Source organism: Centroberyx gerrardi, chromosome 5, assembly GCF_048128805.1.
Source record: "Centroberyx gerrardi isolate f3 chromosome 5, fCenGer3.hap1.cur.20231027, whole genome shotgun sequence".
Taxonomy (NCBI): domain Eukaryota; kingdom Metazoa; phylum Chordata; class Actinopteri; order Beryciformes; family Berycidae; genus Centroberyx; species Centroberyx gerrardi.
The window spans coordinates 7,462,294-7,479,838 of NC_136001.1; the positions used below are offsets into that span (position 1 = coordinate 7,462,294).

At 41.2% G+C, this 17,545-nt stretch overlaps 2 protein-coding genes across 2 annotated transcripts; both read right to left on the minus strand.

Annotated features, from left to right (window-relative positions):
* Positions 1-515: 515 nt before the first annotated feature.
* LOC144539330 (odorant receptor 131-2-like) lies at positions 516-4,972 on the minus strand. Its single transcript, XM_078283424.1, has 3 exons — positions 4,823-4,972; positions 760-1,512; positions 516-620 (listed from the first exon to the last, which is right to left on the minus strand). The coding sequence occupies exons 1-3, from the start codon at positions 4,970-4,972 to the stop codon at positions 516-518; spliced, it is 1,008 nt and encodes a 335-aa protein (XP_078139550.1).
* Positions 4,973-8,463: 3,491 nt separating this feature from the next.
* Positions 8,464-12,664, minus strand: LOC144539331 (odorant receptor 131-2-like). The gene is made up of 2 exons (XM_078283425.1): positions 12,515-12,664; positions 8,464-9,231 (listed from the first exon to the last, which is right to left on the minus strand). Exons 1-2 carry the CDS (start codon positions 12,662-12,664, stop codon positions 8,464-8,466), a joined length of 918 nt encoding a protein of 305 aa, XP_078139551.1.
* Positions 12,665-17,545: the final 4,881 nt, after the last annotated feature.

Here is a 17,545-nt window from a genome sequence, read left to right on the forward strand (position 1 = left end):
GGCCAGAGCGCAGCAACTACTCCTACTGCATTCTGCCTTGGATTTAGCTGTTTTTTTTGTTACTGCAAATTTGACATGCAGTTTTGTCTCAAACTAAACATAAATGAGCCAAAACAGTTTGTTACAAGATAAAACAGAGGCTGGTGAACAAAGTCGGTTTCCAGTCTTAATTCAATTTTGACCAAACTTATAGTTACTACATTTTGCCTTTGCACGTCAGTATTGCGTAAACATTTAATGAAACCTGATGCAAATATTTCATCAGTATTCATGTATGTGACATGTAGCTGCTATGAAGCTCTTATTTACTCCATATGATTGTGTTACACGTTTACATTTTAGACATTTAGCTGACACTAATCCAGAGCACCTTACAATGAGTGCAGCAGTAGAATGAGCTTTATTTATAGTTGAAAGCAAAGAATAACTCAATTTATAGAACCAAAGTCCTGACTGGAGTGCTTAGATCATAGCACCACTGGGGAGCCAAGAGGGATAACAATCATCGGCCTGGACTATGGCCTGGAGGCATGGCGATGTAGCTCCCTTAGCAGCCTTGGGTTGTCAATGACATGAGCAGCAGAGCGAGTGGAGAGAGTGCTGGAGAAGGGCGACATGGGCTAATTTGGGGAAAGTGAATGCAAGGTGGGCTTAGGATGCTCAGGAAAGCCTTCCAGAGTTCATGAAGTGTCACCTTTTTTAAAAAAAATAAAGACCTCCTAATTACAGTCTGTGGATGGGTGATTACTGTATTCTCACTTTACACAACAGATACGTTTTCAGGTACCTCCTGAAAGTCTTGTCCCGTAGGCCATAGATAATTGGACTAATGGATCGTGGCAGGATGTGTATAATAATATAGCAAGCAAAGAGGGAGTCCGCATAATGTTCAGGGAACCAGTACAGCAGAGCTTTTTTTAACACGGGGAGGGCATAGGTAGCCATACACAACAGCAGCTGAAACCCATGGAGGAGGATAGTTTTCCGGGCCTTCTTAGCATCGGTGCTTGCCTCCTTGGCAGTGAACAGGATCCTGAAGTAAGTGTAGAAGATAATAAGCCAAACTATGACTAGGAACACTATATAGGTGATATCCCTCTTCTTGATAACGGTGGGATTCCTGAAGACGGTTTCCCTGAGACAGAAGACTCGGGTATGAAAAAACTCCAGGGGTTCTGTGGCCAGGGCGACAAAGAGGTCGGGGAGGACAGACAACATGCTCGTCGCCCAGATCAGACCAATCAGCATGTGTGTTCTTTTGACTGTACAGATCTGCGCATGGCGGAGGGGGACGCAGACGGCAATGTAGCACTCTACCGCCATGCAGGCCAGGTTCAGAGGGGTGTTTTCGGTGGTGAAAAAAGCAAGCAGGATGGCACAGCAGCAGAGGGAGACATTTATTGTGTAGACTGTGTAGGTGAGGAGGAATAGCATGATAGTGAGCATCAGCTGGATCATATCGTTGACCACCAGGTGAATGAAAAGGATGTAGCGAGGATTCATGTAGAAGATCTGGTTGGCGGGAATGAAGAGGAGAGGGGTATGGGGAGATGGAAGGAGAGGAGGATGGAGGGGAAAATTGAGAGAGGAGAGTGGGGAGGAAAGACAATAGTTGAGTGGAGCAGAGTTCAGTAGAAGAGGGGCAAGGGCAAGACTAGAGAAAACAGCAAATGGGAAGTGGGGAAAGGTGTAGAGAAAAGGGGAGTTTCTCCAAAGAATCATCATTACAGAACATTGATGCTTTTTTTGGAAACCAAAATCTCTATGGAGCTTTAGCGAAGGTTCAGTTTGGAAGACTATCTTTTGCATGCTTAGGCTGTAGTTTTACTTCTCATACCATCCTGCCATTCACATCTCTCACGCATGCTCACTCATTATTTCCTTGCTGTCATTTCCTGGGTCCGTCAATTGAGATATCAGCTGTTCACATCAGCTGGTCACATCTATCCAATAGCACAGCGACACACCTCCATTGTTAGCCTATCATCTTGCTGCTGTCTTTTTAAATATGTTTCTCTCTCTCCACTTTAGTCAGTTCATGCTGCTGTTATGCGCACGCCATTCATGCTGCTGTTATGCGCTCATTTGTAATTGTGCAGGTCGTGTATGGCGAGTTTACGTTTTGTATTGCTGCTAATTCTCGGCCTGTCATCTTATTTCATGATGTCAGACTCAGAAACGGAACTGTTCGATGCTGAATTAATTGAATCGGCTTCTACCTCATCGGCAGCTTGGCGCAGTGCTCGGATTGCTGCTCGTCAAGGAGAGTCAGGTTCAGAAATTCTGGAGATGTTAAAAGCTCAAGGCATTACTCCGGCTCCGGGTCTGGAGCTCTCGCAGCTCCATGACCTGGCTAACGAAGTGGTTTGTGAAACACCAGTCCGGGATGAGCCCCCTGCAACCTCTGGCCTTTCAACAGCTCCTGGTCGCAATCACACAAAGAAAACTCATCATCTAGCTCCTCAAGCCAACCGCAAGAATGTCTCTGCCAGCCTGGCTCATCCCGATCAACCAAATGCTGCCTTTCATCCATCACATAATACCTTCACATCAACTCTACAGTCTCAGTGGTAAATTCTATTCAGGCAATTGATGCTCACCTCCAGTCTCTGGAGAACACCCAAGCCTCATCATCTTCCTCTGCAATGCTTACTGCCTCTCAAATCCCGCTGATTCATGCACCAGCTCCTGCACCTGCACCTCATCCATTCATTCCCACCGCAAGTGCCCCATACGTGCCACAGCATTCTCTGGCCTCTGCTGTCTCTGCTTCGATGTTAGGTATTTAAGAGTCTTTGCCCAGAAGCCAGCCCAACGCCCATAGCAGTTCCCCCTCTAGAAGCATTAGCCCTCTATTAAACCAGCTTTCCCTGCAGTCATATTTAGAATCTGCCAGGTTTTATATGAGAAAGGGTCTAGCTGCCTCTACCCTGAAATCCTATGATTTTGCTTGGAAAACCTTTGCCTTGTTCTGCGTTTCTCTGAATTTGCCACTAAAACCTGTTACAATCAGTGCTGTTTGCGCATTTATTTGTCATTGCATGGATGTGCGTCATTTTAAGCCTCAGTATATAAGAGGTCTGGTCGCTGGTATCCAGTTTAATGCTAGATGTTCTGATCCATCCATCCATCCAGCCTATTTTCCAATCCGGCCATTAAACTGTTACTTAAAGGCATTTCAAAAGTTTCCCCCTCTAGCATTGATAATAGACTCCCTATTGCTCTTTCCATCTTGCATAAAATGCTTTCAGTCTTGAGACATGGTTATTTTTCTTCCTATGTCGACTCTCTCTTGGATTGTTCTTTTTTATTCGCTTTTTATGGGTTTTTAAGGAGTGGTGAATTTACCACTTCAAATTCATTTGATCCAGGTAAAGACGTTACCTTTTCGGATTTATCTTTCCACCCAGAATTCTTTAGTCTTTTCCTTAAACACTCTAAAGCTGGAGGTGCTTGCGCTGTAATCATTGCTCGCATTGATTCTCAATTCTGTCCTTTTAAATCAATGTGTACATTTTTTAAAAACAGGCCTCTCTCCGACCCTTGTGCCCCTCTTTTTCTGACCCCAGATAACAATCCCATGTCCAAATCTTGGTTTAGCTATCATTTAGAGCAGATTCTTCTGAGATGTAACATACCCCCAAAGCTTTATTCAGGTCATTCATTTAGAATAGGTGCTGCAACCTCCGCAGCCATGCAAGGTCTATCAGCAGCTTTCCTTCAACAACTGGGCCGTTGGTCATCCTCTGCCTATGCCTCCTACGTGCGTCCTGATGGCACTGCAATCATTAAAGCTCAAAGATCTCTAAAGCCTTAAAGGGTAACTTCTGTATTTTTCAACCTGGACCCTATTTTCCCATCTTTTTGTGCCTAAGTGACTAAAGGGGACAACAATTTTTGAAATTGGTCCAGTATTGAGCGAGATCGCTTCAGCCGGCAGCCGCAAAACGAGCTGCAATGTAATCCGACGGGGCAAATCGCACCGTCAATGTACGTCCACTAAAAGTGTTTGTTTTTGCCACTGACAGGCTCAGATTGTTATTATAAGTGTCTGACAACATTATGGAAAGGACCCTACAGAGAAATGAAACGTTTTTCTTTACCTTTCGCTTGATCCGGTCTGTCTGTAACCAAGTCTCTCTCAAGTCTCGCGAGAGTTGAGTTGTTGCAGGAAGTTACACACAGACCGGATCAAGCGAAAGGTAAAGACATTTTTTTTTCAGATTTTTTTTTTGTATTATTTATTTCCAATTCCTAAATTTTTTTTTTTCAAAAAAGGTAATATAGGTCATGGATGTTATTGTAGGCCTAACTCCTTGTTTTTCTATGTTGAGAATTGTCAGGTAATGATCATTTACATCCTGGTCCTCCTGCTAATAAATAAAATAAAGTGAATTTTAATTTGTGAAAAGATGCATCATACAAAATTGGATGTGTAGGAACAGTAATAATATTTTTTTCCTCCATGCTCTGTCTGGTGGGACAGGTGGAACATCAAGGGGGATACTTCATGAACAGACATGAATCAAACTGACACCTGCTGTTCTACTTATTAATGCTTGCTTCAGACGCGTAAAATTTGCATGAAATAGACTTTAGTTCATCTTTTGGCACCGCCCTGTCAATGTTGAGCTTGGAATTTTTTGACACTCACCTTCCCACAATTTTCCACATAATCTCTACGCCTGCAAATTTGGCTGTTCAGTGGACACTCACTGTTAATCCAGCAGCAGAGGTGGTGGTGATATAAATATTAATTTCTGCCATATCTCTTCATTAAATTGATCATAAGTGGTTGGTTGACAGTGAAGGAATGTCAAACCTGATGTTTGCGGAAGGTGTGAATGAGACTGGCATTGATGTAGTTGATGGAGATGCCGAGAGCTACAACAACCACATTTTTGGTCACAGCTGCGTTGAAGGAGTCTCGATATTGTATAACCACTGTTACATTGGCAGATGACACGTTCATCTCTTGGAAGCTGACAGTCTAACAAAAGAGAGACAACGTAATATTCATCAACTATCATAAGAAACATTAACCCAAATATGCAACTTGTATGCAACATTATAGAGTTGCTATAAGTAATGTCATCATTTATTTACCATTGATCATATATTTATCATTGACTGGTTGAATACCATATTATATAACAGTAGTTACAATAATTATACAACAAATGCAATAATTCTATACAAAAATACACAACATAATCACACTTAGTAAACTGAGGAAGAACTCTTGGCTGGGTGGCATTGCACATTGTGGAAAAATGTGTGGAAAAATCTCATGCGAATTTTAGATAACGTACAATAAACACTTTAGGAATAACTTCAGTTACATTATCAGGTTCATCATAGGCCTTTAGAGTGAGTCTTAGACATATACCATTAACAATTTGATCATGATAATTTCCACGCATGGTTATTTTTCAATAGTCTTTGCTATTTGCACAACAATCGTTGGCTTCATCACAGCTTTGTTGAAAGTTGCATTTTTAAAACTACTGGGCACTTTTCGACATTGTGGAACCGCTGGATGAATTCAATTTTGTTAGAGAGCCTTCCGTCCTCCTTACCAGGCCCACTCAATGACAAGAGCACAAGAAAGTAGTACTCACCTCAGGCAGAAGATCAGGGCATCAACTTGAAAGATAAAAATCAATATAATATTTTGAAAATACAATTAAAATAACCACAGTAGTGGAAAGAACAACATGAACGGCCCTTTTTTAATCATCATTATTTTCAGTGTGGTTCCAATTTCCACTTCATTCAGTTCATTGTTTTGACACTTTGTCTTGAAACTGTGAAGGTGAGGCTGAGTAAGAATTCCAAAACGATATCCATTTTGGGAAGGAAGTTCATCATTGATTATAGATGATCAGTCTGTAAAACTAGTATTATTTTCAACCAAGGACTTACAAGAAGTTACCTAAGATCCTTTAAAAAGCATCATAATTATTTTCAACTTTTTGCTTTCAATTGTCAAGCTATTGTGATGTTTTTCAAATGGTGGAGATCTCAGTTTCAGAATGCTGTGCTGGGAGTGTGGATGAGGGAAGTGCCTCAGGACTGATAATAACATGGATTTCAAAATACAAATTATCCTGCAACAGGAGAAAAGACAAATCTCAGAAAAAAAAAAAAAAACACACTAGAGTAAGATAGGATCATGTAGCCATAACCAGCATGTTTGCTGCCACACATGGACAATGCACACCTCAGGTAAAGACCAACCTGGTGATATACATCATCAGTCAAGTCAGACTATACATTATCGGTCAAGTCAGAATATGATAAGGAAATATGAATGAGTTGATGAAAATGTATTTCACTATCATAGCATTGCAGCACTTCATTCAACTCTATTGTGACATTCCTCTGTGGCTATATGACTGTAGTGAAAGTTCACAGGTGGTACTTACCTTAGTTAATGCAGTCAGACCAGGATGCCAACGTGACATAACAGAGAGTGGCTCCAGAAAATCTATCAGATACTTTTATATGTGCTGGGGTTGGCAAACATCTAAGGATACAGGGGTGTGTGTATACATGTGTAGGTGTAGGTGTGAATGCATGCAGGTGGGTAGTAGATGTGTGTGTGTGTGTGTGTGTGTGTGTGTGTGTGTGCCTGCATGGATGTATGGTTGTGTACACATTAGGGCTGTCAAAATTGGCCAAAAATGACGTTCCATTATTCCTTCTAAAAAAACACATAGGTTCGAACCATTCGAATATCTATTTTTGCGCATTATGTCCATAAGAGGGCAAACCAATACAATGAGAGACATAACTACTTGTATAGGTATATACAAGTCTCTCTCTCTCTCTCGCTCTCTCCCTCTGCGCCGTGGTTGGTGCTAGAGTGAGAACTGAGAACGCGCTGTCTCTCGGAGCAAGATCAAATGAATGATTCGTAATTGATATGTTATTCGATAGCCTAATTTTTATACAGGTTAGGTAATATTCATACTGGTTTAAATAAACAATTTGATACAACTTTATCTCGAGGTTCCACAATTTTGCCGTCTGACCAAAATCCGAAGTATTTCCAAACAGGGCTTTTTAGATTGCTCGGAGGGGGTTGTGAACTCTCTGCCATCATTACCACACGGTTGTTGTTGAATTATTCGCTCGTTTCAGCTTGACCTATATTTCATTTTCAATCAATGAAAGTGACGTTGTGTGACTTCTGTCCATCATGCAGTGCATTCAGTGCAGCGGCCCAGGCCCACGCAAGAACTCGCGAGGCGGACAGCCGCGGTAGTGCTGCTTTTTTTTTTTTTTCACAATCGAATATTAATTTTCATAATCGAATGTCTGTTTTTTTTTACAATTCGATTATATAATCGAATTTAGAATATTCGTTGACAGCCCTAGTACGCATGCACATGGGTCCGTGTGTGTGTGCTCACACTATCTGCCTTATTGACTCTGACTCTCCAGCCATAGCATAGAGCTGTAGTTTGAGTTGAAAATGATATTTAACTTTGATACGATGTTCATATCTTTCATCACACTTACATATGTGGACATGAACAACCATGGAAATCACAGGAGGTAGATGATCTATAGTCATTTTCTGTCTATTGTTTCCAATAATTGCAACCAGGCAAAATTATACAATTTCTTACTGAGAACATAAACACAAACTTCATTTGTATTTGTATTACCACGGCAGACCGCAGTATTTACAGCTGCAGCTGGAGATTCAAGGCCAGAGCGCAGCAACTACTCCTACTGCATTCTGCCTTGGATTTAGCTGGGTTTTTTTGTTACTGCAAATTTGACATGCAGTTTTGTCTCAAACTAAACATAAATGAGCCAAAACAGTTTGTTACAAGATAAAACAGAGGCTGGTGAACAAAGTCGGTTTCCAGTCTTAATTCAATTTTGACCAAACTTGTAGTTACTACATTTTGCCTTTGCACGTCAGTATTGCGTAAACATTTAATGAAACCTGATGCAAAGATTTCATCAGTATTCATGTATGTGACATGTAGCTGCTATGAAGCTCTTATTTACTCCATATGATTGTGTTACACGTTTACATTTTAGACATTTAGCTGACACTAATCCAGAGCACCTTACAATGAGTGCAGCAGTAGAATGAGCTTTATTTATAGTTGAAAGCATAGAATAACTCAATTTATAGAACCAAAGTCCTGACTGGAGTGCTTAGAACATAGCACCACTGGGGAGCCAAGAGGGATAACAATCATCGGCCTGGACTATGGCCTGGAGGCATGGCGATGTAGCTCCCTTAGCAGCCTTGGGTTGTCAATGACATGAGCAGCAGAGCGAGTGGAGAGAGTGCTGGAGAAGGGCGACATGGGCTAATTTGGGGAAAGTGAATGCAAGGTGGGCTTAGGATGCTCAGGAAAGCCTTCCAGAGTTCATGAAGTGTCACCTTTTTTAAAAAAAATAAAGACCTCCTAATTACAGTCTGTGGATGGGTGATTACTGTATGCTCACTTTACACAACAGATACCTTTTCAGGTACCTCCTGAAAGTCTTGTCCCGTAGGCCATAGATGATTGGACTAATGGATCGTGGCAGGATGCTTATAATAATATAGCAAGCAAAGAGGGAGTCCGCATAATGTTCAGGGAACCAGTACAGCAGAGCTTTTTTTAACAGGGGGTCTGCATAGATAGCCATACACAACAGCAGCTGAAATCCATGGAGGAGGATAGTCTTCCGGGCCTTCTTAGCATCGGTGCTTGCCTCCTTGGCAGTGAACAGGATCCTGAAGTAAGTGTAGAAGATAATGAGCCAAACTATGACTAGGAACACTATATAGGTGATATCCCTCTTCTTGATAATGGTGGGATTCCTGAAGACGGTTTCCCTGAGACAGAAGACTCGGGTATGAAAAAACTCCAGGGGTTCTGTGGCCAGGGCGATGAAGAGGTCGGGGAGGACAGACAACATGCTCGTCGCCCAGATCAGACCAATCAGCATGTGTGTTCTTTTGACTGTACAGATCTGCGCATGGCGGAGGGGGACGCAGATGGCAATGTAGCACTCTACCGCCATGCAGGCCAGGTTCAGAGGGGTGTTTTCGGTGGTGAAAAGAGCAAGCAGGATGGCACAGCAGCAGAGGGAGACATTTATTGTGTAGAGGGTGTAGCTGAGGAGGAATAGCATGATAGTGAGCATCAGCTGGATCATATCGTTGACCACCAGGTGAATGAAAAGGATGTAGCGAGGATTCATGTAGAAGATCTGGTTGGCGGGAATGAAGAGGAGAGGGGTATGGGGAGATGGAAGGAGAGGAGGATGGAGGGGAAAATTGAGAGAGGAGAGTGGGGAGGAAAGAAAATAGTTGAGTGGAGCAGAGTTCAGTAGAAGAGGGGCAAGGGCAAGACTAGAGAAAACAGCACATGGGAAGTGGGGAAAGGTGTAGAGAAAAGGGGAGTTTCTCCAAAGAATCATCATTACAGAACATTGATGCTTTTTTTGGAAACCAAAATCTCTATGGAGCTTTAGCGAAGGTTCAGTCTGGAAGACTATCTTTTGCATGCTTAGGCTGTAGTTTTACTTCTCATACCATCCTGCCATTCACATCTCTCACGCATGCTCACTCATTATTTCCTTGCTGTCATTTCCTGGGTCCGTCAATTGAGATATCAGCTGTTCACATCAGCTGGTCACATCTATCCAATAGCACAGCGACACACCTCCATTGTTAGCCTATCATCTTGCTGCTGTCTTTTTAAATATGTTTCTCTCTCTCCACTTTAGTCCGTTCATGCTGCTGTTCTGCGCTCATTTGTCATCGTGCAGGTCGTGTATGGCGAGTTTACGTTTTGTATTGCTGCTAATTCTCAGCCAGTCATCTTATTTCATGATGTCAGACTCAGAAACGGAACTGTTTGATGCTGAATTAATTGAATCGGCTTCTACCTCATCGGCAGCTTGGCGCAGTGCTCGGATTGCTGCTCGTCAATGAGAGTCAGGTTCAGAAATTCTGGAGATGTTAAAAGCTCAAGGCATTACTCCTGCTCCGGGTCTGGAGCTCTCGCAGCTCCATGACCTGGCTAACGAAGTGGTTTGTGAAACACCAGTCCGGGATGAGCCCCCTGCAACCTCTGGCCCTTCAACAGCTCCTGGTCGCAAACGCACAAAGAAAACTCATCATCTAGCTCCTCAAGCCAAGCGCAAGAATGTCTCTGCCAGCTCGGCTCATCCCGATCAACCAAATGCTGCCTTTCATCCATCAGATAATGCCTTCACATCAACTCTACAGTCTCAGTGGTAAATTCTATTCAGGCAATTGATGCTCACCTCCAGTCTCTGGAGAACACCCAAGCCTCATCATCTTCCTCTGCAATGCTTACTGCCTCTCAGATCCCGCTGATTCATGCACCAGCTCCTGCACCTGCACCTCATCCATTCATTCCCACCGCAAGTGCCCCATACGTGCCACAGCATTCTCTGGCCTCTGCTGTCTCTGCTTCGATGTTAGGTATTTAAGAGTCTTTGCCCAGAAGCCAGCCCAACGCCCATAGCAGTTCCCCCTCTAGAAGCATTAGCCCTCTATTAAACCAGCTTTCCCTGCAGTCATATTTAGAATCTGCCAGGTTTTATATGAGAAAGGGTCTAGCTGCCTCTACCCTGAAATCCTATGATTTTGCTTGGAAAACCTTTGCCTTGTTCTGCGTTTCTCTGAATTTGCCACTAAAACCTGTTACAATCAGTGCTGTTTGCGCATTTATTTGTCATTGCATGGATGTGCGTCATTTTAAGCCTCAGTATATAAGAGGTCTGGTCGCTGGTATCCAGTTTAATGCTAGATGTTCTGATCCATCCATCCATCCAGCCTATTTTCCAATCCGGCCATTAAACTGTTACTTAAAGGCATTTCAAAAGTTTCCCCCTCTAGCATTGATAATAGACTCCCTATTGCTCTTTCCATCTTGCATAAAATGCTTTCAGTCTTGAGACATGGTTATTTTTCTCCCTATGTCGACTCTCTCTTGGATTGTTCTTTTTTATTCGCTTTTTATGGGTTTTTAAGGAGTGGTGAATTTACCACTTCTTCAAATTCATTTGATCCAGGTAAAGACGTTACCTTTTCGGATTTATCTTTCCACCCAGAATTCTTTAGTCTTTTCCTTAAACACTCTAAAGCTGGAGGTGCTTGCGCTGTAATCATTGCTCACATTGATTCTCAATTCTGTCCTTTTAAATCAATGTGTACATTTTTTAAAAACAGGCCTCTCTCCGACCCTTGTGCCCCTCTTTTTCTGACCCCAGATAACAATCCCATGTCCAAATCTTGGTTTAGCTATCATTTAGAGCAGATTCTTCTGATATGTAACATACCCCCAAAGCTTTATTCAGGTCATTCATTTAGAATAGGTGCTGCAACCTCCGCAGCCATGCAAGGTCTATCAGCAGCTTTCCTTCAACAACTGGGCCGTTGGTCATCCTCTGCCTATGCCTCCTACGTGCGTCCTGATGGCACTGCAATCATTAAAGCTCAAAGATCTCTAAAGCCTTAAAGGGTAACTTCTGTATTTTTCAACCTGGACCCTATTTTCCCATCTTTTTGTGTCTAAGTGACTAAAGGGGACAACAATTTTTGAAATTGGTCCAGTATTGAGCGAGATCGCTTCAGCCGGCAGCCGCAAAACGAGCTGCAATGTAATCCGACGGGGTAAATCGCACCGTCAATGTACGTCCACTAAAAGTGTTTGTTTTTGCCACTGACAGGCTCAGATTGTTATTATAAGTGTCTGACAACATTATGGAAAGGACCCTACAGAGAAATGAAACGTTTTTCTTTACCTTTCGCTTGATCCGGTCTGTCTGTAACCAAGTCTCGCGAGAGTTGAGTTGTTGCAGGAAGTTACACACAGACCGGATCAAGCGAAAGGTAAAGACATTTTTTTTTTCAGATTTTTTTTTTTTTGTATTATTATTTATTTCTAATTCCTAAATTATTTTTTTTCAAAAAAGTTAATATGGGTCATGGATGTTATTGTAGGCCTAACTCCTTGTTTTTCTATGTTGAGAATTGTCAGGTAATGATCATTTACATCCTGGTCCTCCTGCTAATAAATAAAATAAAGTGAATTTTAATTTGTGAAAAGATGCATCATACAAAATTGGATGTGTAGGAACAGTAATAATTATTTTTTCCTCCATGCTCTGTCTGGTGGGACAGGTGGAACATCAAGGGGGATACTTCATGAACAGACATGAATCAAACTGACACCTGCTGTTCTACTTATTAATGCTTGCTTCAGACGCGTAAAATTTGCATGAAATAGACTTTAGTTCATCTTTTGGCACCGCCCTGTCAATGTTGAGCTTGGAATTTTTTGACGCTCACCTTCCCACAATTTTCCACATAATCTCTACGCCTGCAAATTTGGCTGTTCAGTGGACACTCACTGTTAATCCAGCAGCAGAGGTGGTGGTGATATAAATATTAATTTCTGCCATATCTCCTCATTAAATTGATCATAAGTGGTTGGTTGACAGTGAAGGAATGTCAAACCTGATGTTTGCGGAAGGTGTGAATGAGACTGGCATTGATGTAGTTGATGGAGATGCCGAGAGCCACAACAACCACATTTTTGGTCACAGCTGTGGCGAAGGAGTCTCGATATTGTATAACCACTGTTACATTGGCAGATGACACGTTCATCTCTTGGAAGCTGAAGTTGAAGTCTAACAAAAGAGAGACAACGTAATATTCATCAACTATCATAAGAAACATTAACCCAAATATGCAACTTGTATGCAACATTATAGAGTTGCTATAAGTAATGTCATCATTTATTTACCATTGATCATATATTTATTATTGACTGGTTGAATACCATATTATATAACAGTAGTTACAATAATTATACAACAAATGCAATAATTCTATACAAAAATACACAACATAATCACACTTAGTAAACTGAGAAAGAACTCTTGGCTGGGTGGCATTGCACATTGTGGAAAAATGTGTGGAAAAATCTCATGCGAATTTTAGATAACGTACAATAAACACTTTAGGAATAACTTCAGTTACATTATCAGGTTCATCATAGGCCTTTAGAGTGAGTCTTAGACATATACCATTAACAATTTGATCATGATAATTTCCACGCATGGTTATTTTTCAATAGTCTTTGCTATTTGCACAACAATCGTTGGCTTCATTACAGCTTTGTTGAAAGTTGCATTTTTAAAACTACTGGGCACTTTTCGACATTGTGGAACCGCTGGATGAATTCAATTTTGTTAGAGAGCCTTCCGTCCTCCTTACCAGGCCCACTCAATGACAAGAGCACAAGAAAGTAGTACTCACCTCAGGCAGAAGATCAGGGCATCAACTTGAAAGATAAAAATCAATATAATATTTTGAAAATACAATTAAAATAACCACAGTAGTGGAAAGAACAACATGAACGGCCCTTTTTTAATCATCATTATTTTCAGTGTGGTTCCAATTTCCACTTCATTCAGTTCATTGTTTTGACACTTTGTCTTGAAACTGTGAAGGTGAGGCTGAGTAAGAATTCCAAAACGATATCCATTTTGGGAAGGAAGTTCATCATTGATTATAGATGATCAGTCTGTAAAACTAGTATTATTTTCAACCAAGGATTTACAAGAAGTTACCTAAGATCCTTTAAAAAGCATCATAATTATTTTCAACTTTTTGCTTTCAATTGTCAAGCTATTGTGATGCTTTTCAAATGGTGGAGATCTCAGTTTCAGAATGCTGTGCTGGGAGTGTGGATGAGGGAAGTGCCTCAGGACTGATAATAACATGGATTTCAAAATACAAATTATCCTGCAACAGGAGAAAAGACAAATCTCAGAAAAAAAAAAAAAAACACACTAGAGTAAGATAGGATCATGTAGCCATAACCAGCATGTTTGCTGCCACACATGGACAATGCACACCTCAGGTAAAGACCAACCTGGTGATATACATCATCAGTCAAGTCAGAATATACATTATCGGTCAAGTCAGAATATGATAAGGAAATATGAATGAGTTGATGAAAATGTATTTCACTATCATAGCATTGCAGCACTTCATTCAACTCTATTGTGACATTCCTCTGTGGCTATATGACTGTAGTGAAAGTTCACAGGTGGTACTTACCTTAGTTAATGCAGTCAGACCAGGATGCCAACGTGACATAACAGAGAGTGGCTCCAGAAAATCTATCAGATACTTTTATATGTGCTGGGGTTGGCAAACATCTAAGGATACAGGGGTGTGTGTATACATGTGTAGGTGTAGGTGTGAATGCATGCAGGTGGGTAGTAGATGTGTGTGTGTGTGTGTGTGCGTGCGTGCATGGATGTATGGTTGTGTACACATTAGGGCTGTCAAAATTGGCCAAAAATGACGTTCCATTATTCCTTCTAAAAAAACACATAGGTTCGAACCATTCGAATATCTATTTTTGCGCATTATGTCCATAAGAGGGCAAACCAATACAATGAGAGACATAACTACTTGTATAGGTATATTTATTTCAACATAAACATGTCTTTTAAAAGATCTACATACCTACACATTACAAAATAAACAAATAAAATAATGTCCTATACCGTAAAACTTCATTTAAAGACCGTAGACCTCTCTCTCTCTCTCTCTCTCTCTCGCTCTCTCTCTCCCTCTGCGCCGTGGTTGGTGCTAGAGTGAGAACTGAGAACGCGCTGTCTCTCGGAGCAAGATCAAATGCATGATTCGTAATTGATATGTTATTCGATAGCCTAATTTTTATACAGGTTAGGTAATATTCATACTGGTTTAAATAAACAATTTGATACAACTTTATCTCGAGGTTCCACAATTTTGCCGTCTGACCAAAATCCGAAGTATTTCCAAACAGGGCTTTTTAGATTGCTCGGAGGGGGTTGTGAACTCTCTGCCATCATTACCACACGGTTGTTATTATTCGCTCGTTTCAGCTTGACCTATATTTCATTTTCAATCAATGAAAGTGACGTTGTGTGACTTCTGTCCATCATGCAGTGCATTCAGTGCAGCGGCCCAGGCCCACGCAAGAACTCGCGAGGCGGACAGCCGCGGTAGTGCTGCTTTTTTTTTTTTTTCACAATCGAATATTAATTTTCATAATCGAATGTCTGTTTTTTTTTACAATTCGATTATATAATCGAATTTAGAATATTCGTTGACAGCCCTAGTACGCATGCACATGGGTCCGTGTGTGTGTGCTCACACTATCTGCCTTATTGACTCTGACTCTCCAGCCATAGCATAGAGCTGTAGTTTGAGTTGAAAATGATATTTAACTTTGATACGATGTTCATATCTTTCATCACACTTACATATGTGGACATGAACAACCATGGAAATCACAGGAGGTAGATGATCTATAGTCATTTTCTGTCTATTGTTTCCAATAATTGCAACCAGGCAAAATTATACAATTTCTTACTGAGAACATAAACACAAACTTCATTTGTATTTGTGCTAGTAGTGTGACTTGTGTGAATGTGTGTTAATTAATACAATTAGAAAAAATGAAATTGCTCTACTAAAATGAAATATTGTTGGACCCTAAACGCCAAACACGTCAGGCTGGTAAATGACCCCTTATGTTACATAATCAATCTACTCACTATGAATTCACTTACTTTCCCAGTGGACCTTTTCCAAAACTCATATTCGACTCCAGCACCACCTCACAAATAACCTTTTGTATGGCTTTTCCTCTAAAGGCTAACTACATAAAATCGTCTTTCAGTTGGTCTCAGTACCCAAGTGGGGATTATGAAATGCATTGCTAAAATTAACTTCCATACTAATGCTCCAGGTAAGCTTTTTTGGCCTGGTCTGCATGTTTTTTTTAGCCAAAGCTAACATGAATATCGGTTAGAACTTATGTGTACCTTAAGATGGACATTATGTACTTAAGGTGTGTGTGTGTGTGTGTGTGTGTGTGTGTTGGCAATGCTATCTGTGGTGGAGAGAGCCAAGTAGGCAGAAGGTCAGACCCCATGCCAGAAGGGAAAAGAGCAGAGGAGGGGATGGAATAGAAGAGGTCAGGAAACTCAGGATGGCAGGGAAGGAGAGGTAGAGGAGAACGGCATGGATGGCAGGGGATGAGAGAAGAGAAACTTAATGACAGACAAATAGGCAGGAGGCCGAACCTAATACCTGTCTGCCACAGGAGAGGTTTCAGGACATAAACACACATCTTGTTTTACTTAAAACTAATAAATTGCCATAGATCAAATTCAGGAATTGCGACTGTTCTCAGGATTCAGGGGATCAGATTTGATTTATATTGTTTTGAAGCTCTACCGCATGGAAAATGGACATTTGCATCTATTGTTTTAATTAAGTCTTTCTCTTCCAGGAGAGCCTTATGCATACATTCTTAGTATGGGCCCCATTATAATTGAACACAAGTATGTACTATCTAAGCACTGCCAAAATAAAGTGAAATGCTTGAGTGAAATGGATTTCAAAGTATATTGAAGGAAAGTGGAGGAATTTGCATGGTTTAAGTCCGGTTCTGCCTTAAACTGGTTTTCTTCATATTTATCTAACAGATCTTTCAGTGTCTCTATTAGCGACTCATCTTCTTCCTCTGCCCCCATGTCCTGTGGTGTCCCCCAAGGTTCCATACTTGGTCCAATCCTCTTCTCCATCTATTTGCTTCCGCTAGGCCACATTATTCAAAGACACAACATTTCTTTTCACTGTTATGCGGATGATACACAGATCTACCTCCCCCTAGAGCCTAATAACTACACCAAACTAACTGACCTCAATAACTGTCTTCAAGACATCAAATCCTGGATGGCTGCAAACTTTCTTCAGCTCAATGAGAATAAAACTGAAGTTATCTTATTTGGACCACAGCATTTGACCAACATTATTTCTCCTCATCTGGAGTCATATTCGATTCAGGATTGAAGTTTGACAAACAAATCAATCAGGCAGTAAAATTAAGCTTTATGCAGTTCCGCATCATCTCCAAACTCAGATCAATTCTCTGTACTGCTGACCTGGAGAAAGTCATCCATGCCTTCATATCATCCCGCCTTGATTATTGCAACTCGTTATATTTTGGTATCACTCAGTCTTGTTTATCCCGTCTCCAACTAGTTCAAAATGCAGCAGCAAGAGTTTTGACAAGGTCAAAAAAGAGGGAGCACATTACTCCCATTCTTGCCTCCCTACACTGGCTGCCTGTTAGCTACAGAATTGATTTTAAAATCCTGATGTTTGTTTACAAGGTGTTAAATGGTTTCGCCCCCTCTTACATTACAGAACTCCTGTCCCCATATCACACTGTCAGAGTACTGAGATCGTCTGACCAAAGACTTCTGTCTGTCCCGAGATCCAGGACTAAGTGTTATGGGAACAGGGCCTTCTCTATCGCTGCCCCAAAACTCCCACCAACTCCTCCCACCATCCGATTCTCCCCCACTATTGAGATCTTCAAGAGTCATCTTAAAACATACTTCTACTCACTAGCTTTTAACTGTGCCTAACTTAACTTAACTAGCTCAGGTATTTCTCCTGGAGTCTCTGTAG

Coding starts and splice junctions, on each gene's coding strand:
- LOC144539331 (XM_078283425.1), bottom strand. CDS start 12,664: ATGAACGTGTCATCTGCCAATGTAACAGTGGTTATACAATATCGAGAC. Junction 9,232..12,514: donor ACACCTTCCGCAAACATCAG/GTTTGACATTCC, acceptor CCCGCCAACCAG/ATCTTCTACATGAATCCTCG.
- LOC144539330 (XM_078283424.1), bottom strand. CDS start 4,972: ATGAACGTGTCATCTGCCAATGTAACAGTGGTTATACAATATCGAGAC. Junction 1,513..4,822: donor ACACCTTCCGCAAACATCAG/GTTTGACATTCC, acceptor CCCGCCAACCAG/ATCTTCTACATGAATCCTCG. Junction 621..759: donor AAACGTATCTGTTGTGTAAA/GTGAGAATACAG, acceptor TCCCCAAATTAG/CCCATGTCGCCCTTCTCCAG.